General features: G+C 44.3%; 1 protein-coding gene across 11 annotated transcripts in view; it reads left to right on the forward strand.

Moving 5' to 3' along the window:
* The window catches only part of ZNF219 (zinc finger protein 219), a 109,455-nt gene extending 92,356 nt beyond the window's left edge, over nucleotides 1–17,099 (forward strand). For 7 of the 11 annotated variants that reach the window (XM_056528608.1, XM_056528611.1, XM_056528606.1 and 4 more), the window contains 2 exons: nucleotides 14,709–14,840; nucleotides 15,416–17,098. In XM_056528608.1, coding sequence (XP_056384583.1) covers nucleotides 14,709–14,840; nucleotides 15,416–15,993 — 710 coding nt within the window. In that variant the 3' untranslated portion in view covers nucleotides 15,994–17,098. Of the gene's footprint in view, nucleotides 1–14,708; nucleotides 14,841–15,415 lie in introns of all 11 variants that reach the window. The other 4 variants (XM_056528609.1, XM_056528613.1, XM_056528616.1 and 1 more) reach the window with 1 other exon arrangement.
* The last annotated feature ends 6,043 nt before the right edge of the window (nucleotides 17,100–23,142 follow it).

Consider the following 23,142-nt stretch of genomic DNA (forward strand, 5'->3'; position numbering starts at 1 on the left):
TAGCCAGGGGGAGAGAAGCAGCGCCGACAGCCAGGGGGAGAGAAGGGGCAGCGGCACCCATTGCCGGCGCCGCTGCCCCGTTGCCTCCCCCCATCCCCGGTGGCATAATTACCTGAGTCGGGTCCGCGCTGCTGCAGGCCTCCGTCGTGCGTCCCCAGCGTCGTTGCTATGCACGGCGCGGCGCACTGACGTCATGCGCCGCGCCGTTCAGCGCATAGCAACGACGACGGGGACGCACGCCGAAGGCCTGCAGCAGCGCGGACCCGACTCAGGTAATTATGCCACCGGGGATGGGGGGAGGCAGCGGCGCCGGCAATGGGTGCCGCTGCCCCTTCTCTCCCCCTGGCTGTCGGCGCCGCTTCTCTCCCCCTGGCTATCGGCGCCGGCACGATAGTCAGGGGGACAGAACGGGCAGCGGCGACGATAACCAGGGGGTGAAAAGGGCCAACAGCAGCGCTCTGGACCCCAGGAAAGGCAGGGGGAGAGAAGCGGGCAGCGACGGCCTCTCTCCCCCTGCCTTTCCTGGGGGTATATCGGGGTATACACGCGCACACACGCACCCTCATTTTACCATGGATATTTGGGTAAAAAACTTTTTTTACCCAAATATCCTTGGTAAAATGAGGGTGCGTGTTATAGGCCGGTGCGTGGTATACCCCGATAAATACGGTATATATATATATATATATATATATGTATACACACACATATAGATATACACACACATATATATTCAAAATTGAATTGTTCCCCCCAAAAAATTAGATTTTTAACTTTTGTAGAAAATTTGAAAAAATGCTCATAACAAAAAGCCTTTTAATGTAAAAAAGTAAAAGAATGTTTAACAAATGATGCCAGCATAAAGTAGACATGTTGTGGATGTGAATTAAAAACTAAATTTATTTGGCTTGACTACCCGTATTTATCGGGGTATACCACGCACCCGCCTATAACACGCACCCTCATTTTACCAAGGATATTTGGGTAAAAAATGTTTTTTTACCCAAATATCCTTGGTAAAATGAGGGTACGTGTGTGTGCATGTGTATACCCCGATACACCCCCAGGAAAGGCAGGGGGAGAGGGGCCGTCGCTGCCCGCTTCTCTCCCCCTGCCTTTCCTGGGGTCTAGAGCCCTGCTGCTGCCGCTTCTCTCCCGCTGGCTATCTGCGCCGCTGCCCTTTCTCTCCCCCTGACTATCGTGCCGGCGCCCCGTTGCCGGCGCCAATAGCCATGGGGAGAGAAGCGGCGCTGGCAATGGGGCAGCGGCGCCGATAGCCAGGGGGAGAGAAGGGGCAGCATCACCCATTGCCGGCGCCGCTGCCCCGTTGCCTCCCCCATGCCCGGTTGTATAATTACCTGTTGCTGGGGTCGGGTCCACGCTGCTTCAGGCCTCCAGTGTGCGTCCCCTGCGTCGTTGCTATGCACTGCTAGACGCAATGACGTCACTCGTCATTGCGCCGCGCTGTGCAGTGCATAGCAACGACGCAGGGGACGCACACCGGAGGCCTGAAGCAGCGCGGACCTGACCCCGGCAACAGGTAATTATACAACCGGGGATGGGGGAGGCAACGGGGCAGCGGCGCCGGCAGTGGGTGATGCTGCCCCTTCTCTCCCCCTGGCTATCGGCGCCGCTGCCCCATTGCCAGTGCCGCTGCCCCTTCTCTCCCCCTGTCTGTCGGCGCCGCTGCCCCATTGCCGGAGCCGCTTCTCTCTCCCTGGCTATCGGCGCCGGCAATGGGGCAGCGGCACCGATAGCCAGGGGGAGAGAAGGGCCGGCAGCAGGGCTCTAGACCCCAGGATAGGCAGGGCCAGAGAAGCCGGCAGCGACCGCAGGTCTCTGCACCTGCAAAGCCGCTGCAGTTCATTGATTTAAAGCGCCCGCTTTAAATCATTGAACTGCAGCGGCTTATCGGCGTATAACACTCAGATAGACTTTAGGCTAAAAATTTTTGCCTAAAAAGTGCGTGTTATACGCCGATAAATACGGTATTTACAAGTAGAGAGTTTCAAACACAGAGAAATGAAACATTTTCAAATTTTTCACAATATTTTAAGAGTTTTTCACCAAAATCGCTTCATGTATCATCAAAAATTTACCACTAATATAAAGTACAATATGTCTCAAAAATACTCTCTCTGAATCACTTTGCCAGGTAAAAGCAGTCCAAAGTTATTACCACTTAAAGAGACACATGTCAGATTTGAAAAAACGGACTGGGACATGAAGGCCAAAACTAGCTGGATCATGAAGGGGTTAAACACTTACAGGAACACTTATCTCAGGGAATGTAATTCAAACTATTTGATATATATCTCACCATCAATACACAGCCATTCACCATATACAGTTGATTGTTGGTGGATCCTAATGAAATCAACAGATGACAGAAGTTTGATGTCACTGTCCAGGTTAAGGTCTGTAGAAGTGTTTTCTGGCAGGTTGGATAGCTCATAAGTCATTCTAAAGATAGCCATATACTTCCAATAACAGTTATCTCTCCCAGCCCCTCATACACATGAACATGTGCATTAACAAACCTTCAGGTGTCCCCTATGTCCTCTAATGGGTAAGCCACAGCCAGACAGCTCTTGCGGCAGTTTATCTCTCCCAGAACAGTAGGGTTGGGTGGCAATAATCTATCATGCCCAACTCTTCTCTCCACCGATATCATCTATTGGGAGGCAGCCATAAACTTGGTTTTGGTCAACTTTAGAAGAGGCTTTTCAACCCCTTTCACCCCATTTTTTGGGTTATACAGTTAGGTTATACATTTTGTTTTTTCCTTTCTCACCCCTATGTAACTGAAAGTAAAATATTCAACTGTATTACAATTTCACACTTCTACCACTGTCTTTCTATATGCTAGGTACAAGTTTTCTGCATGTTTTTTCTGCATAGAATAAGAATAGCCGCATACATTATTTTATACAGGTTGATCAAACCTATGCTAGAAGGATACTGTTTTGGAATAGGTTTTGCCAATGGAAGTATACTTGGATTGCTGCTGTGATATTGCTGTAGTTTATGGCAGAGTGCTTCATGTTTCTACATGATGTTTTAACATTATCTTGTTAAATGTTATATTCCTTCCAGTTCACTGTCCTCATCATGATAAATCATGATTATTAATTTATTATTAATTTATTTTCTACCTTGATATTGCTCTGTATTTTCTGCTCAGTCAGATTCACAGACTGGAAAGGGGCGTTACCCAGCAGGCATGACATCATCTGAAGCGATACAGGGGAGAACTTCCTCCCTCACTCTGCTACACAAAGCCCAGAGCAGTTCAGTGTGTGAGATGAGCTCTGATTGGATAAGGCTGCACGCACACTCCTCAGCACTTCAGACTGCTTTTCCTGATTTTGGACTTTTGCCAGGCCAGCAGGAGTCCAAAGTCTGTGCAAGAGATAGGGGGAAATGTGCTCTGGACAAGTAGAGAGACACCTAGTGGCAGCTTTTTTAAACACAAATAAAACATAGAAAACTTCTATTTTTTATTTACCATAAAGGAGAGCAATAGCAAAAAAACATTTATGGGAGTGCCCATTTAACTGACATCACCACAGAACCTTATGTGAAACCTAAGTTTGGTCCAGATGTTGCAACTGTAATGTGGACATTAAATGTGGCTGTAATTTGGTGATGTAAAGCTAACTGGCCTAGGCCCCGCTCCCAGCTAATGGTGTACTTTTCAATACTATTCTTTTAATAAACATTGACAACCTTACATCACAGTATTGCAAATATATGGTGTGTGTTACTTATTTTAGAGGAGGTTTTGTTTTGTGACAGAACGTGCCATAGTATTGGTACAGTAGAGTTGTAGAGTTTGCATAGCATAAGGGTTCTTTTATGTGCTGCAGGGTTATTTAGCTTTTTTTGCTCTTTTATAACTTTAAGTGAGTTTCCGCAGTGGCAAAGTGTAGCACTGTAGTAACTTGGATTTAATGAAATTCCATAGAGAGGTTGAACATTGCCTGGTTGTGTGCTGTGCCTTTTACTTTAGAGGAATTGATTTCTGCTACGCACTGCACACATAATGCAGTGTGTACAAGTAACCTTACTTGCCTTAAAGCTTGGTTACAGGACAGGGAATGCATTCAGAAGCCAATAAAGCATATGAACATTGTTGTCAATCAAGAAACAAAGTCTTTTTTAAAATGGGGGTAAATAAGGGTTAAAGGAGATATCCAGCCAAAAGTGGGAAAAAAAAAAACCTTAAAGAGTGTATGACAGCTGGTTCACCTGCATTACACCCAATATACCGTGTTGCAACGTGGGTGAATAGCTGTGAAATGAGGGGTCACTTACTATTGTCGGTGCCTTCTGTACAGAGTTATTGTTGGTTAATAGTTTTATTCATATTTATGGACATTTATCAACAGGTTTAGTCAGGTTTTCTTTACTATAATTGTCGCAAAATTGTCGCAACTGCGACTACGCGATTTTTCGTGCGACATTTTGACTGGAAAGCGAGAGAAGCAAGTTTTCCAAAAATTTACTATGTAGTAATAATTTTAAAATGGACTACGGGTAGTCAGGTGTTTATTAACTGCGACAGTCGCAACTGCGCAAAAAAAAGTCGCAACAGCGTTAAAAATTGACTAAATTTACTCCAGCTCAAACATGGAGCAGAAAAAGCTACTACCAAAGTAAAAAAGGAAAAATTGCTTACGTGAAAGAAAATTATCAACAGGCTGAAACCAGTTGATAAAAACGTCACACATAAGCAAAAAAAAAGTAAGGAAAAATTACTAAAAAAAAAAAGAATACATAAGCAAACATTGATAAATGTCCCTCATTGTGCTTCAGCGTGCATTGGTGGTGGGGAGCTGGCTCACCAAGCTTCCATGCCTCATCTATATTCACTCCCTGGCCCGCCCACATCTTGATTATTCAAATTATTCACTCATACATCACTAGGATTTGAGAGCCTGCGGGAGGAGGTGCCGCTTTTTCACTACGCACAGAAGTCAGGTGTAGCGAGGCTTCACTGGCACCTAAACACATGCGCTCATCTCCTCCCACAGGCTCTCATGTCCTAGTGACATGAGAGTTATCTTCTGACAAAATGGAGATCTTAGGGAGATTATTTCTCCTACATATTAGGTCCTAGTGTCAAAGTAATCCCCAGACAGGCTGGGGTGGGCCGCGGGTAGAATATAGATGAGGCAGGGGAGCTCGGTGAGCTGGCTTCCCGCTTCCAATGTGCACTGGAGCGCAATATGAAGAAAGCTATTAACCAAAATAACCCAATAAAAGTAAGTGATCCCCCATTTTACAGCTATTCACCAGCACTATTACCCAGTATATTGGTTTTAGTGCGGGTGAACCAGCTGTCAGATTCTCTCTAATTCTGTATATATACATATAGATAAATATATATATATATATATATATATACTTACCATGAGTCCACAAGGCATCCCAGTTAATTTGTTTTAAAATCCACTTGAGAGCGGCAAAAGACTACACAAACCATGAGCCCCTGCGTAAGCTGGCACGTTCACCTCTGCCTTCACAGAGCTGAGCAGGTCACATGTTTAGAGAAGCAGTGCATATAGATGATGGAGGTGTGTGTGTCAATCAGGGACAATCACATACTGCACACTGTAGGGCCAGCTCTCTGAGCTGAGGAGAAGGGAATTGACGGTTGTCTGCTGTAGACGACAGTCATCATGTGTGATTAGAACTACTGGACTTCCTGCTGAGAGAAACAGGGTATGTGCTCAGCAAAGATTACACCTTTACACATTGTAAAGTTATATACCTTTAACATGTGCAGCTATATAAAGGTAATATCATTTGGTTGGAGTTCTTCTTTAATAAGGGTCCCATTATAAATTGGTACTTTGATATTCCAAATTAGTAAAAGCAAGCCTATCACATTGAGGCTGGGTCTACCCAGTGAAAAATTATCTAATAATGTGTTCTATTTAAGCCTATGGAAAAGCGGTGTATTTAAGAACTATTTATTTTTGGGTGCAGACTTTTGAAAGTTTGATGCTTTTAAGCCCTGCCTCTTCACCCCTTTTCCCTGAGGCCATCCCCCTTTAAAAAAAATTGGGCCACAGGATGCAAACAAGTCAAAAATCTTTGCCACTTTAAATACCTACTTTTCTGTAGATATCATCAACTCTCTCTGCATACACCCACTCTCATGTAATGAGACTATCAATTAGGGACCGACCTATTATCGGTTTGGCCGATATTATCGGCCGATAATCACGATTTTGGACATTATCGTATCGGCAATTACCTTGCCGATAATGCCCCGCCTCCCCGGCCAGAGACGACCGTCGCCGCCGCTACCCCATTGCCTCCCCCCATCCTCGGCCCACATGCCGCTGCCCCATCACCTCCCCCCCATCCTCTGCCCACATACCGCCGCCGTCCCCCCATGCTCTGCCCACATACCGCCGCCACCCCCCATCCTCTGCCCACATACCGCCGCCGTCCCATCGCCTTCCCCCATCCCCAGTGTTATAATTACCTGTTCCCGGGGTCAGCGATCCTACTGGCTCCTGCACTGTTCCTGTGCGCTGTGTAATGACGAGTGACGTCCCCAACGCGACGTCACCGTCAGTGCGCACAGTGACAGCGCAGGACGTCGACGGAGCCAGAAGTACCGCGGACCCCAGGAACAGGTAATTATAACACTGGGGATGGGGGGAGGCGATGGGGCGGCAGCGTTATGTGGGCAGAGGAGGGGGGGCAGCGGCGGTATGTGGGCAGAGGATGGGGGTGGGAGGCGATAGGGCAACTGTGGTGGTTAGACTCAGGACCCCAGGACAGGCAGGGGGAGAGAAGCTGGTGGCGGCGGCGGTCTGTGGCCCGGCAAATGCCGCTGCAGTTCATTGATTTAAAGCACCCGCTTCAAATCATTGATCTGCAACGGCTTCTGCCCCACCGGGGGGAAGGTTGAAATAGCTGATATCTTATACCGGAATATCGGTATAAGCTATCGGCCGGAAAGGTGACAGATTATCGGTATCGGCCCTAAAAAATCTATATCGGTCGACTCCTACCATCAATCACTGGTTAGGACCGTCTGCTGGACTCCTAAGCCAAGAATAAACAGGAAAGCCAATAAATAAATTACAAGTAATATTGAATCTTTGCCAACACAACAATATATTAGTATGCTAATCTCTTGCTCTATATTGTAATGTCAGCAGACTGGATGGCATTTTCATGGTGACAGGCTCTCTATATTATATCATAAGTCAGATACCCAATGTTATTGCATCTTAATGGGGCTATGCATACTGTCAAGATTACATTGTTTTATCAGCACTTATTCTTGGAGGAAAGCCTGATTTGTGAAACTAAACCTTTCTTATGCCATTTTATAGTATGCAGTATGGTTCCACTATGGTGCACTGTCTTATGGGCCAATATACTTGAGTTCTTAAACACCCTTGTGTTCTTACATAGACTGACCTTAATTGGACACTGTCAAATTCAAAAACGTTATATATGTTGTACGTACATCTTGGCAAAACATTAACCTTTCTAATATACTTCACGAGAAAATGTATTTCCTTTTTTTTATTGAAATAATTGCTTAGAAAATCATGGCTTTGTCCAAGTTGAAGCACAGACATGGACAAAGTCTAGTAAGTGAGGGTGGGCTAGCACTCCTCTGTGCTCTCTCCTGTCTGATAGTACTCCTCTGTGCTCTCTCCTGTCTGATAGGACTCCCCTGTGCTCTCTCCTGTCTGATAGGACTCCCCTGTGCTCTCTCCTGTCTGATAGGACTCCCCTGTGCTCCCTCCTGTCTGATAGGACTCCCCTGTGCTCCCTCCTGTCTGATAGGACTCCCCTGTGCTCTCTCCTGTCTGATAGGACTCCCCTGTGCTCCCTCCTGTCTGATAGGACTCTTCTGTGCTCTCTCCTGTCTGATAGCACTCCTCTGTGCTCTCTCCTGTCTGATAGGACTCCTCTGTGCTCTCCAGATTGATATTACTCCTCTGTGCTCTCTCCTGTCTGATAGTACTCCTCTGTGCTCTCTCCTGTCTGATAGTACTCCTCTGTGCTCAATCCTGTCTGATAGGACTCCCCTGTGCTCTCTCCTGTCTGATAGGACTCCTCTGTGCTCTCCAGTTTGATAGTACTCCTCTGTGCTCTCTCCTGTCTGATAGTACTCCTCTGTGCTCTCTCCTGTCTGATAGTACTCCTCTTTGCTCTCTCCTGTCTGATAGTACTCCTCTGTGCTCTCTCCTGTCTGATAGCACTCCTCTGTGCTCTCTCCTGTCTGATAGCACTCCTCTGTGCTCTCTCCTGTCTGATAGGACTCCCCTGTGCTCTCTCCTGTCTGATAGGACTCCTCTCTGCTCAATCCTGTCTTATGGGACTCCTCTGTGCTCTCTCCTGTCTTGTCTGATAATACTCCACTGTGCTCTCTACTGTCTGATAGTACTCCTCTGTGCTCTCTCCTGTCTGAAAGGACTCCTCTGTGCTCTCTCCTGTCTGATGGGACTCCTCTGTGCTCTCCTTTCTGATAGTACTCCTCTGTGCTCTCTCCTGTCTGATAGTACTCCTCGGTGCTCTCTCCTGTCTGATAGGACTCCTCTGTGCTCTCTCCTGTCTGATAGTACTCCTCGGTGCTCTCTCCTGTCTGATAGGACTCCCCTGTGCTCTCTCCTGTCTGATAGGACTCCTCTGTGCCCTCTCCTTTCTGATAAGATTTCCCTTTGCTCTCTCCTGTCTGATAGCATTCCTCTGTGCTCTCACCTGTCTGATAGCACTCCTTTGTGCTCTCTTCTTTCTGATAATACTCCACTGTGCTCTCTCCTGTCTGATAGGACTCCTCTGTGCTCTCTCCTGTCTGATAGGACTCCTCTGTGCTCCCCAGTCTTATGGGCCAATATACTTGAGTTCTTAAACACCCTTGTGTTCTTACATAGACTGACCTTAATTGGACACTGTCAAATTCAAAAACTTTATATATGTTGTACGTACATCTTGGCAAAACATTAACCTTTCTAATATACTTCATGAGAAAATGTATTTCCTTTTTTTTATTGAAATAATTGCTTAGAAAATCATGGCTTTGTCCAAGTTGAAGCACAGACATGGACAAAGTCTAGTAAGTGAGGGTGGGCTAGCACTCCTCTGTGCTCTCTCCTGTCTGATAGTACTCCTCTGTGCTCTCTCCTGTCTGATAGGACTCCCCTGTGCTCTCTCCTGTCTGATAGGACTCCCCTGTGCTCTCTCCTGTCTGATAGGACTCCCCTGTGCTCTCTCCTGTCTGATAGGACTCTTCTGTGCTCTCTCCTGTCTGATAGCACTCCTCTGTGCTCTCTTCTTTCTGATAATACTCCACTGTGCTCTCTCCTGTATGATAGGACTCCTCTGTGCTCTCTCCTGTCTGATAGGACTCCTCTGTGCTCTCCAGATTGATATTACTCCTCTGTGCTCTCTCCTGTCTGATAGTACTCCTCTGTGCTTTCTCCTGTCTGATAGCACTCCTCTGTGCTTTCTCCTGTCTGATAGGACTCCCCTGTGCTCTCTCCTGTCTGATAGGACTCCCCTGTGCTCCCTCCTGTCTGATAGGACTCCCCTGTGCTCTCTCCTGTCTGATAGGACTCCTCAGTGCTCTCCAGTTTGATAGTATTCTTCTGTGCTCTCTCCTGTCTGATAGTACTCCTCTGTGCTCTCTCCTGTCTGATAGTACTCCTCTGTGCTCTCTCCTGTCTGATAGCACTCCTCTGTGCTCTCTCCTGTCTGATAGGACTCCCCTGTGCTCTCTCCTGTCTGATAGGACTCCTCTCTGCTCAATCCTGTCTTATGGGACTCCTCTGTGCTCTCTCCTGTCTTGTCTGATAATACTCCACTGTGCTCTCTACTGTCTGATAGTACTCCTCTGTGCTCTCTCCTGTCTGAAAGGACTCCTCTGTGCTCTCTCCTGTCTGATGGGACTCCTCTGTGCTCTACTTTCTGATAGTACTCCTCTGTGCTCTCTCCAGTCTGATAGTACTCCTCTGTGCTCTCTCCTGTCTGATAGTACTCCTCGGTGCTCTCTCCTGTCTGATAGGACTCCCCTGTGCTCTCTCCTGTCTGATAGGACTCCTCTGTGCCCTCTCCTTTCTGATAAGATTTCCCTTTGCTCTCTCCTGTCTGATAGCATTCCTCTGTGCTCTCACCTGTCTGATAGCACTCCTCTGTGCTCTCTCCTGTCTGATAGCACTCCTTTGTGCTCTCTTCTTTCTGATAATACTCCACTGTGCTCTCTCCTGTCTGATAGTACTCCTCAGTGCTCTCTCCTGTCTGATCGGACTCCTCTGTGCTCTCTCCTGTCTGATAGTACTCCTCTGTGCTCTCTCCTGTCTGATAGCACTCCTCTGTGCTCTCTCCTGTCTGATAGGACTCCCCTGTGCTCTCTCCTGTCTTATAGGACTCCCCTGTGCTCTCTCCTATCTGATAGGACTCCTCTGTGCTCAATCCTGTCTTTTGGGACTCCTCTGTGCTCTCTCCTGTCTGATAGTACTCCTCTGTGCTCTCTGCTGTCTGATAGGACTCCTCTGTGCTCTCTCCTGTCTGATAATACTCCACTGTGCTCTCTACTGTCTGTTAGTACTCCTCTGTGCTCTCTCCTGTCTGAAAGGACTCCTCTGTGCTCTCTACTGTCTGATGGGACTCCTCTGTGCTCTCCTTTCTGATAGTACTCCTCTGTGCTCTCTCCTGTCTGATAGGAATCCTCTGTGCTCTCTCCTGTCTGATAGGACTCCCCTGTGCTCTCTCCTGTCTGATAGGACTCCTCTGTGCTCAATCCTGTCTTATGGGACTCCTCTGTGTTCTCTCCTGTCTCACAGGACTCTGCCGTGCTCTCTCCTGTCTGATAGCACTCCTCTCTGCCTTCTCCTGTCTGATGCCACTCCTCTGTGCTCTCTCCTGTCTGATAGGAGAGAGCAAAGAGGAGTCCTATCAGACAGGAAAGAGCACAGGGGAGTCCTATCAGATAGGAAAGAGCAAAGAGGAGTCCTATCTGATAGGACTCTCCTGTGCTCTTTCCTGTCTGATAGGACTCCCCTGTGCTCTCTCCTGTCTCATAGGACTCCTCTGTGCTCTCTCCTGTCTGATAGGACTCCTCTGTGCTCAATCCTGTCTGATAGGGCTGCTCTTTGCTCTCTCCTGTCTGATAGGACTCCCCTGTGCTCTCTCCTGTCTGATGGGACTCCTCTGTCCTCTCTCCTGTCTTATAATACTCCTCTGTGCTTTCTCCTATCTGATATGACTCCTCTGTGCTCTCTCCGGTCTGATAGCACTCCCCTGTGCTCTCTCCTGTCTGATAGGACGCCTCTGTGCTCTCTCCTGTCTGATAGGACTCCTCTGTGCTCAATCCTGTCTAATAGGGCGGCTCTGTGCTCTCTCCGGTCTGATAGGACTCCCCTGTGCTCTCTCCTGTCTGATAGGACTCCTTTCTGCTCTCTCCTTTCTGATAGGACTCCTCTGTGCTCAATCCTGTCTTATGGGACTACTCTGTGCTCTCTCCTGTCTGATAGTACTCCTCTGTGCTCTCTCCTGTCTGATAGGACTCCTCTGTGCTCTCCTGTCTGATAGGACTCCTCTGTGCTCTCCTGTCTCATAGGACTCCTCTGTGCTCTCTCCTGTCTGATAGGACTCCTCTGTGCTTTCTCCTATCTGATAGGACTCCTCTGTGCTCTCTTCTGTCTGATAGGACTCCCCTGTGCTCTCTCCTGTCTGATAAGACTCCTCTGTGCTCTCTCCGGTCTGATAGCACTCCTCTGTGCTCTCTCCTGTCTGATAGCAATCCTCTGTGCTCTCTCATGTCTGATAGTACTCCTCTGTGCTCTCTCCTGTGTGATAGCACAGAGGAGTGCTAGCCCACCCTCACTTGCTGGACTTTCTCCATGCCTGTGCTTTAGCTTGGACAAAGCCTTGGTTTTAAAAGCCATGATTTCTATAAAAAGGAAATAACATTTTCTATGCTGTATATTAGTTTTTATATGGTATATATTAGTATGTCATGAAATATATTAGAAAGGTTAATATTTTGCTAAGATGTACAACATATAAAAAGTTTTTGTATAGGCCGATGCTTATTTAAGGGGTAATCTAGTCCTAAAATGTATAAAATTATATATATAGCACCGGCGCAAGCTATGTAAATCCAAGCACCCTATATACAACAAGGTGGATCCCTGTATCACCACCTAAAATATGATACTCCAAAAAATAAAATATGTGTATTGGCGCTAAGGGACAGAGCAGTTCACAGTTTATAATTCACTTACTTCTATTTTGATACATAACAGGAGACTGCAAGTTCAGTTTTAAAAGAAATGGATATAATTCACTACAAAGGAAACATAAATGTAACTATTAGTATCGCCCTCTATTTGCAAGCGTAGCTATTAATTCCACGTTAGTTCTGACCCCTTCACAAATATATTCAGTTCGTCAGACATGCAGCGCTGTTTCTGATTTAGATCGTGGCATCTAGTAAACTCTTTAGACAACTATCCATATGTCCATAGATGTTTCTCTACCCCGAAGTACCTGATGGTTGTAGGGTTCCTTTCGGTGTCGGGTTGTGGTCTTTCACTGTCTTCCTGTGCCGTTTGTGGTTAGCGGGATCCCCAGGTATGTACTGGACAGGTGCGGAGTTCCGACGTTGCAGGAAGCCGTACGCCGGGAGAACTGCTCCAGCCGGAAGCGTCTCACCGGTACGTTTCCCTGTTAGTGCAAAAAGGCACCGTGACCCACAAAAGATGTTAGCTAGTGACGTCACTACTGAACAAAAAATGGGTCAAAAAGGTATCTGACGCGTTTCAGAAAGAACGCTTTCCTTCCTCAGGATATGGATGTTTCCTTTGTAGTGAATTGTATCCGTTTCTTTTTAAACTGAACTTGCAGGGTCCTGTTACGTGTCAAAATAGAAGTAAGTGAATTATAAACTATGAACTGCTCTGTCCCTTAGCGGCAATACACATATTTAATTTTTTGTGGTCCTAAAATGTGCCTGATCTCAGAAAGTCCAATAAAGGGTCGTAGGAGTGCTATGGAGATGTAGCGGGAAGCTCCATCTCATGATGCATGCTGGGAGTATGGAGGCCAGGCATTTGGAAAGCTATTTCGGTACAGAATTCAAAATCAAAGGGATTTGGAAAACAATAAAAAATGAATGGAGATATTCTTTAAAGAACCCTTCTGGGGAAAACATTTTTCACCCGTCTTTAGCATTACGATGATAAACGGCCACCATTCTCACATTGAGCTTCTCATAGAGTAACTTAGAGAAAGTAACTTACAGTCCACACAGCAAAGGCTTTCAATTTGAAGAGCAGCGAGACCAAAACCAGCTTTGTATTGGGGAAACATAACCAGTTGTTAAGAAGGAGAGCATGGCACACATTTACCTTTTCCATGCTAATGCCGAAAGGGAAAAGAATATGTTTTCCCTGGAGTAGTTCTTTAAAATCTAAGCCTTGCAGGAATACATATGCACAGATTGTTAGGGAAAGTAACTGCTTTAATCTTTTCGTACTTTGGTTTTATTTTCAACCCACTCATGAGATCAGCAGCACTCTAATGTTGTGAAATAAACTGTCAATCATTTCTCATTTCTTTCATCTCACTATGACAGACATACGTGTCATCATTGTAAGTATAGATGAGCTGAATTTTGCAGTTGGGCAGAAATTAAACATATTTGAATAAATTATATCATAATATATTTTTAAGATAAAAAGGCAATGTTTCCATAGCTACCAATCAGATCAAAAAAGGAGATGTTACAAACCATTTTACCCATTCTGCACAATTCTGCAAATGTCCCATATAACCTTAAGCAAGGCAAACTTGGATCATAGTCATACCTTCTACACCTGTGTGAAAACTCTCCTAGTAGGTTCACTGTTATAGAAAATAGGCTTAGTGCCACGTAGTTTACTTGACACTACTAGTCCTACAAAAAAGTCAACATACACCTAGCTTTCCCAGAGTGGGGTCAGTGATAATATACTGATATAGTGGTTCTGAATTGTTTACTATAAACTTTATGATCATTTAAAGGAGATATGTGATGGCATACATTTTAATCCATTGTGCCTGGGCTGCAAAAAACAAAATAACAAACTGTAATTTACCTGACATGTCACACTGAGATCAGCTTATCGCCGGACGCAGCGATGTCCCGCCCTGGCCAATGATACTCTGAGCGCAGTGTCATCTAACAGGCCCAGGCAGCAGGGAGATGGTGAGGCCCAGGCTCCTTACATGACACTGCGCTCAGCATATCACCGGCCGAAGCGGGAAATCACTGCGGCCGGTGATAAGCTGATCGCAGTGTGACATGTCAAGCTCCAAGATGCGGTAGAAGACCATCCCTGAAGACTGATATCGGCACATTGGGGGTAGCAACGAAAGGTGAGTTACAGTTTGTTATTTAATTTTTTGCAGCCCGTGCACAATGGTTACGAAAAAAAATTCCACCGGATATCTCCTATAATATCTTGGCTTATCTGAAGCTCCATGGAAAAGCATGGAAATTACATGGCATAAACTGTTACAGCGCTTACATTAACAGGTTCTACTTCACCTGTATATAGTTTCAGTTATAATATTCACATCCATTCTGGGGCAAACCTATGTTTTTAAATTTGCTCTTTCCACAGGCACACAGAGGAGTAAGTTTATTTTGTGATTTTTCAGCCCTCACCTCATTTCTTCTCCAGATAAGAATGGATGGAGCGTCAACTCTTCCCAGGTAGAGAGACCACGTGGATCAACTGGGAGAGACTGTCCGTTTTGCGCTAAATCCTTCCGTTCGTCCCATCACCTTAAGGTGCATCTTCGTGTTCACACAGGTAGGACCTAGTCTGTAAACTTCTCAAATTGTTACAAGATTCCTCTTAAATGGTTATGATGCCCACCATGGACATTTATGGCATATCTATAGGATATTCCATAAATGTGTGATAGATGCAGCCCCACCTTTGGGACCCACACATGCACAGTCAGGACTCCATACATTCTCTGCCCGTATGCAGTGCCTGGCAGATTATGTGAAGATGGGATACGGGCTACATTCTCCAAATAGCTCCACTAGCTAGCAGCTATCCTGTGGATTTACCATAAATACCTTTGTTAGTAATACCCCCCTTCTCCTCCAAGCCTATTTTCTTATCAACTTAATATGTTTATTTTTTTTAGTCTCTCATATTTTGTGTTACACACAAGCATTCCGTTAAGGGCAAGTAGATAAAATCAGGTGTCATCATTTTTAAGTCAACTTTCTGCCCACAAGTCCAGTTTTGTAATCTGTTGTTTATTTTTTTTTTTGTTTTTTTTTATTTACCTTTTGTTTGCACATTTTCATTCTTATTCATGTATATCCATTTTTTTCTGTTTAATGCTAATATGTGTTCTGCTTATTACACAGGAGAGAGACCTTATAAGTGTCCTCATTGTTCATATGCTGGTACTCAATCTGGGTCTCTGAAGTACCATCTGCAGAGACATCACCGGGACTCCAAACTTGCTGCAGGTGTCCCTTTGAGGGGCAAGAACATTCAGCAAGGTGCAACCCAGCAAGATCGACTACTTCCTGTGTCTACAGCTTGGGCTAATTCCTGCACTGATTTGCCTGCAACTTGTGAAGATGGAACCTCTCTACCCCTCCGTCTTCATGTGACCGAGGGCCAAGGTCCTAGTGCATTTCCTCGCATGACTGGTAGAGGTGGACAAAGGAGAAGGAGTCCTTCACATCAACCAACTAATGGAAGACCAGAGCATGAGCCTTTGGATTTGTCTCAAGGAAACCCCTTTCATCGCTGCATGTACTGTCCATTTGTAACTTCTGTAGGGGAGCTAATGAGCTTACATCTTCAAGTGCATCATGGGAGGAGATCACGTAGAAAGGGAGGATATATAAGAGGAAGACCCCGCCCTGTGCTTTCTCCACAGTCCCAAGGCGTTAGCCTGAGAGACAGCCCAGAGCCATGTGAAAGCACTGAGTGATCTAATAATTAAAGGGCAGATGGTATGAGAAGTGCCCTGTACCTGCCCAAAATCCATTATCCACATATAAAGAGAGAAGAAACGTTTAGGCATGATGAAGTGTGAGGGTTAGATAGAGAAGATGTAAGGGCTTATGATGGATAGAGAAGGGAGACAGCTAGAAACTGGAAAGAGTGATTGAGGAACATAGAAAATGGGTGTGTGGGTGTAACAGACGGGTAGATTGTGGCAGAGACAGGAAAAATGGAGGTCGAATGTGAGAGCGTTAGGGAAGGTACTGTGGGAAGATAGCTGGGATATATTGCAGTTGACAGAGACAGTCAGTGATACCCTTTCTGGGAGAGACAGTCAGTGGCAGTAAAGACAGTAAGGTTAGCAGTGAGAAGATAAACAAAATGTCTGTTTTTCAGAGGTAATAAGAGTAAGCAATAATTGTGAGATTGAGAGACAATTCTGGAGAGTGGATGCAGGCAAAACATTGTAACCGAAACAGCGAAAGAATAAGGGAGGATGCTTTTCACTACTGTGGTAGAATGCTTGCAGCATATCTGAGTTATGAGATGAGAACCAGCTATAGAAATAGGATCAAAGAAAGTTAGTGATAGAACGAGAAACACTAGACATAGGGTTATTAAAGGATAAAATAGACATGTTAGTAATAATGATTATTTTGCCCCAGAAAATTTCCTTTCTGGTTGTTGCTGAGACTTTATTTTTGATATTATAATTTGGATTGTTCTTCAAACCCAACTGCCGGTAGTCACCCCAAAACACATGACCCTTCTTTCACATTCCCAAATGATTTAGAATTCTGCTGAAATAATACATTTCCACATTTAGAGATTTCTATATTTTTTTTTATTCTTTTCTTGTAGAAAAAAAATAAATTTGGAAAAAATTTAATAAACTCTGTTTTAAAATAATATTGAAATTTTAGCAGAAACAAAGCGCTTATGTGACCACAACATGATGATTATTATAATTGTTATTATTGTCAATCAATTTGTAGCAATTTTTAACATGAACAAATCAAGTACAGGAGAAAAAAGTGTGTCCACAGTGAAAGTTCAATATACACTGCTCAAAAAAATAAAGGGAACACTTAAACAACACAATGTAACTCCAAGTCAATCACACTTCTGTGAAATCACACTGTCCACTCAGGAAGCAACACTGATAGACAATCAATTTCACATGCTGTTGTGCAAATGGAACAGACAACAGGTGGTAATTATAGGCAATTAGCAAGACACCCCCAATAAAGGAGTTGTTCTGCAGGTGGTGACCACAGACCACTTCTCAGTTCCTATGGTTCCTGGCTGCTGTTTTGGTCACTTTTGAATGCTGGCGGTGCTTTCACTCTAGTGGTAGCATGAGACAGAGTCTACAACCCACACAAGTGGATAAGGTAGTGCTTCTCATCCAGGATGGCACATCAATGCGAGCTGTGGCAAGAAGGTTTGCTGTGTCTGTCAGCGTAGTGTCCAGAGCATGGAGGCGCTACCAGGAGACAGGCCAGTACATCAGGAGATGTGGAGGAGGCCGTAGGAGGGCAACAACCCAGCAGCAGGACTGCTACCTCCACCTTTGTTCAAGGAGGAGCACTGCCAGAGCCCTGCAAAATGACCTCCAGCAGGCCACAAATGTGCATGTGTCCACTCAAACGGTCAGAAACAGACTCCATGACGGTGGCATGAGGGCCCAATGTCCACAGGTGGGCGTTGTGCTTACAGCCCAACACCATTCAGGATGTTTGGCATTTGCCAGAGAACACCAATATTGACAAATTCGCCACTGGCACCTTGTGCTGTTCACAGATGAAAGCAGGTTCACACTAAGCACGTGACAGAGTCTGGAGACATCATGGAAAATGTTCTGCTGCCTGCAACATCCTCCAGTATGACCGGTTTGGCGGTGGGTCAGTAATGGTGGGGGTGGCATTTCTTTGGGGGGCCACACAGCCCTTCATGTGCTTTCCAGAGGTAGCCTGACTGCTATTGGGTACTTAGATGAGATCCTTAGACCCCTTGTGAGACCATATGCTGGTGCGGTTGGCCCGAGTTCCTCCTAATGCAAGACAATGCTAGACCTCATGTGGCTGGAGTGTGTCAGCAGTTCCTGCAAGAGGAAGGCATTGATGCTATGGACTGGCCCGCCCGTTACCCAGACCTGAATCTGATTGAGCACATCTAGGACATCATGTCTCGCTCCATCCACCAACGCCACGTTGCACCACAGACTGTGCAGGAGTTGGCTCCAGGAGCATGCCCAGGCGTTGTAGGGAGGTCATACGGGCACGTGGAGGCCACACTCACTACTGAGCCTCATTTTGACTTGTTTTAAGGACATTACATCAAAGTTGGATCAGCCTGAGTTGTGGTTTTCCACTTTGATTTTGAGTGTGACTCCATATCCAGACCTCCATGGGTTGCTAAATTTGATTTCCATGGATAATTTTTGTGTGATTTTGTTGTCAGCACATTCAACTATGTAAAGACAAAAGTATTTTATACGATTAGTTCATTCATTCAGATCTAGGATGTTATCTTAGTGTGTATAAGGACAATTGTGAGTTACAGATAAGATACAGGTAGCTTCACAAATAAGAAACTAAATTTGAGGGCATGAGATGCTTTAATCCACCAAATATGCCCTTCATATGCAACAAGCTTGCCTAAGAAAAACTGAGACGTTAAGACGTAAAGAAGACGTAAGCTGTCAAAAGACACTACAAGACAACAATAAGAGAAAAGAAAAATATGGGTATGAGTAGTATAGGGGAGAAGATCCCATTTCTCCTTTCGAGGGCATATCCAAGAGCCAGGATTGCATGTCTCAAAACTCACAAAAGATGTCCTAGGAGACCCTAATTGTGCAGAACTCATCTAGTTTATCTTGTTCTGTAGCAACCAATTCCTCCATCCTATAAATTTGGTTCATTGTTTCTATAAATTCAATTTTGGATATCATATGGATAGATTGCAGGGTAAAAAGTGCATTACATCTCTAAGAAAGTGACTCAAGAGGCTTTAGAGATACCTCCAGGTAGTAAAGACAATAAATCATTATTATTATTATTATTAATGACACAAACTAAAAAATAAAACTGTTGTTACATAGGAAATTATTACGGTCTGCACAGAAGTTGGAAGATGCCAGAAGATCTTTCAGTAACTACAGAAAATGAGTTGACTTTGATACCTAATTCCACTTTCAATGGTAAATGGTAGGTTTAGGGTTAATTCTTGGTGACATGTTTGTATTTGGTGGCATACAGTACAGAGGTGCAGAAGAAGGCTAAAGTTTCACCCCATACAAAATGGTTCCATACAAAATGGAGTTGTACTATGACTGCTTAAAGGGGTATTCCCTTGGAAAGCTTTTTTTTTTTTTTTAAATCAACTAGTGCCAGAAAGTTAAACAGATTTGTAAATTACTTTTATTAAAAATCTTAATCCTTCCAATACCTCTGTATACTAGAGAGGAAATGCTTTTCTTTTTGGATTTCTCTGATGTCATGACCACAGTGCTCTCTGCTGTCCATTTTAGGAACTGTCCAGAGCAGCATATGTTTGCTATGGGGATTTTCTGCTGCTCTATACAGTTCAAAAAATGCACAGCAGAGGTCAGCAGAGAGCACTGTGGTCGTGACATCCGAGAAATCCAAAAAGAAAAGCATTTCTTCTGTAGTATATAGCCCCTAAAAAGTACTGGAAGGATTAAGATTTTTTAATAGCAATAATTTACAAATCTGTTTAACTTTCTCCCACCAGTTGACTTATAAAAAAAAAAAAAAAAAAAAGGTTTCCACGGGAGTATCTCTTTAACCCCTTAACGACGCAGGACGTATATTTACGTCCTGCGCCGGCTCCCACGATATGAAGCGGGATCGCGCCGCGATCCGGCATCATATCGCGTCGGTCCCGGCGCTAATCAACGGCCGGGACCCGCGGCTAATACCACACATCGCCGATCGCGGCGATGTGCGGTATTAACCCTTTAGAAGCGGCGGTCAAAGCTGACCGCCGCTTCTAAAGTGAAACTGAAAGTATCCCGGCTGCTCAGTCGGGCTGTTCGGGACCGCCGCGGTGAAATCGTGGCATCCCGAACAGCTGATCGGACACCGGGAGGGCTCTTACCTGCCTCCTCGGTGTCCGATCGACGAATGACTGCTCCGTGCCTGAGATCCAGGCAGGAGCAGTCAAGCGCCGATAATGCTGATCACAGGCGTGTTAATACACGCCTGTGATCAGGATGAGAGATCAGTGTGTGCAGTGTTATAGGTTCCTATGGGACCTATAACACTGCAAAAAAAAAGTTAAAAAAAAGTGTTAATAAAGGTCATTTAACCCCTTCCCTAATAAAAGTTTGAATCACCCCTCTTTTCCCATAAAAAAAATAAAACAGTGTAAAAAAAAAAATAAATAAACATATGTGGTATCGCCGCGTGCGTAAATGTCCGAACTATAAAAATATATCATTAATTAAGCCGTACGGTCAATGGCGTATGCGCAAAAAAATTCCAAAGTCCAAAAAAGCGTATTTTGGTAACTTTTTATAACATTAAAAAATGAATAAAAAGTTATCAAAAAGTCAGATCAAAACAAAAATCATACCAATAAAAACTTCAGATCACGGCGCAAAAAAAGAGTCCTCATACTGCCCCGTACGTGGAAAAACAAAAAAGTTATAGGGGTCAGAAGATGACATTTTTAAACGTATAAATTTTCTTGCATGTAGTTATGATTTTTTCCAGAAGTGCGACAAAATCAAACCTATATAAGTAGGGTATCATTTTAACCGTATGGACCTACAGAATAAAGATAAGGCGTAATTTTTACTGAAATATGCACTGCGTAGAAACGGAAGCCCCCAAAAGTTACAAAATGGCGTTTTTTTTTTTATTTTGTCGCACAATGATTTTTTTTTCTGTTTCGCCATGCATTTTTGGGTAAAATGACTAATGTCACTGCAAAGTAGAATTGGCGACGCAAAAAATAAGCCATATTATGGATTTTTAGGTGGAAAATTGAAAGGGTTATGATTTTTAAAAGTAAGGAGGAAAAAACGAAAGTGCAAAAACGGAAAAATCCTGAGTCCTTAAGGGGTTAAGTAAGGTCTAAACCCCATACAACTTTGTAATTACTTTGCTTTATCTTTTGCTCACGTTTCTTAAAGTTCTCTTTATTCATTGACATAACACCTTTCTAAATTCTCCACATACATAGCAGTAGACAGTTTGCTAATACACATACATTACAAAGAATACAAATACATTTTACATTGTGATTACACAAAAAATAACCTACTTAAAGGGGTTCTCCGGTGCTTACACATCTTTTCCCCTATCAAAAGGATAGGGGATAAGATGCCTGATCGCTGGAGTCCCTCAGCTGGGGACCCCCGGGATCATGCACGCGGCACCCCGTTTGTAATCAGTCCCCGGAGCATGTTCACTCCAGGTCTGATTACAGGCGACCACCGGGCCGGTGGCGTGTGATGTCTCCGCCCCCGTGTGATGTCACGCTCAGCCCCTCAATGCAAGCCTACGAAAGGGGGTGTCACAGCTATCACGCCCCCTCCCATAGGCTTGCATTGAGGGGCGGAGCGTGACATCCCCAGAGGCGGGACTCCCGCTATCAGGCATCTTATCCCCTATCCTTTGGATAGGGGAAAAGATGTGTAAGCACCGGAGAACCACTTTAATAAAAGTACATACATAAATGGCAAAGCAAGAAAGGTAATTTCGATTGTTCAACCCTGCTGATCCTAATGCTCCAATGTGGATATTCCATTTGGCCTTGGCTAGTAGCAGCATGGTGTGCCGGCCTGTACTTGAATTAGACTTAAATATTCTCTGTAAACCACAAAAAGACAACTTAGATAAATCACCCTTGTGATATTCATTCATGTGGGAGATAAACCTTGGAGATCCCTTTTCTGTGTGTAATGTCTAATTCTATGAAACATAGGTCTAATGGTCTTGCCTATGTAAAACCTATGGCAGGAACAAACAAATGTGTAGACTACAAGGTTTTAAAATGCATTATAGTATGTTGTATGACATAAATGTATCATACAAGATTTATTAAGATATTTGCAAACCGAGCAGTGCTTGAACTTGTAGTTCTCCATTGGTAGAGTCTGCTGTAACTAGTCTGTGCATTTCTTATTCAGTTTTCTTCTAACCAGTGACAGGCTGTACAGCTTGGCTATAACCCTCTACCTGTCAGCTTTCCCTTACAATGCTGCTTTCTAGTATCAGGAAACCAGAAGAATTCTGAAACATTTTGTATGAAAGCTAAGTGATACAAAGTGTTTACAAAGTTGCTTAACATTTGAGCAGAATTAAATTTGGGAAATGCAACAAAATCACCAGACATAGGCTCAGATTTACTATTCTGGTATAATTTGCACACAAAAACTGGTTTAGGTTCCATATCAGGTTTTTAATTTAAAAAAAAAACGGATTCATCAAAACCTGACTAAAATGTATCAAAACGTGTGTACTAATTTTTCATCTGTATACGGTTGAAAACCGTATACGGTTTGAAAAATGATGTCCGGTTGCATCCGTTTTTTGAGAAAAAAAACGTATACGTTTTTAACTTTTCACTCCATTATGAATAAAGTTTCACTTGTTTGATTGAAATCCCAAGAAAAAAACTGTGCAAAGTCAAAAACCGTATGGTGAAAACCAGATGGAACCGTACGCACATATGGTTCTGTACGGTTCCCATTCTCTCCCATGAAAAAAAAACGTATACGGTTTAATACGATTTTTCCCCCGGACCAAAAACCGTTGTAGGCCACGGTTTTCTGTCCGGAAAAAAAAAAGTAAAAAACCGTGTGGTTTGAAAAACGGAGACAACCGTATGCAATATGGTACATACGGTTTTGAATGGGAAGTTTATGGGCATGGTTTTGTGTATGGTTGCACACGTTTTTTTTTTTTTTTATGAAACCGTATGCCGAAATCGTGGTGTGAACCCACCCTTATATTACATGTACTACATTTATTACCAGTTTAAGGCATGCGCAGCGACTCACACATCACTCCAGTGTGTCTGCTCATAGAGGCGTATTACTTCTCCGAGTAATACAGCGGTCCTTTAGCAGCGGATCTGCAGCGTATAATACGCTGGGTAT

The sequence above is a fragment of the Hyla sarda genome, chromosome 1 (assembly GCF_029499605.1).
Source record: "Hyla sarda isolate aHylSar1 chromosome 1, aHylSar1.hap1, whole genome shotgun sequence".
NCBI lineage: Eukaryota > Metazoa > Chordata > Amphibia > Anura > Hylidae > Hyla > Hyla sarda.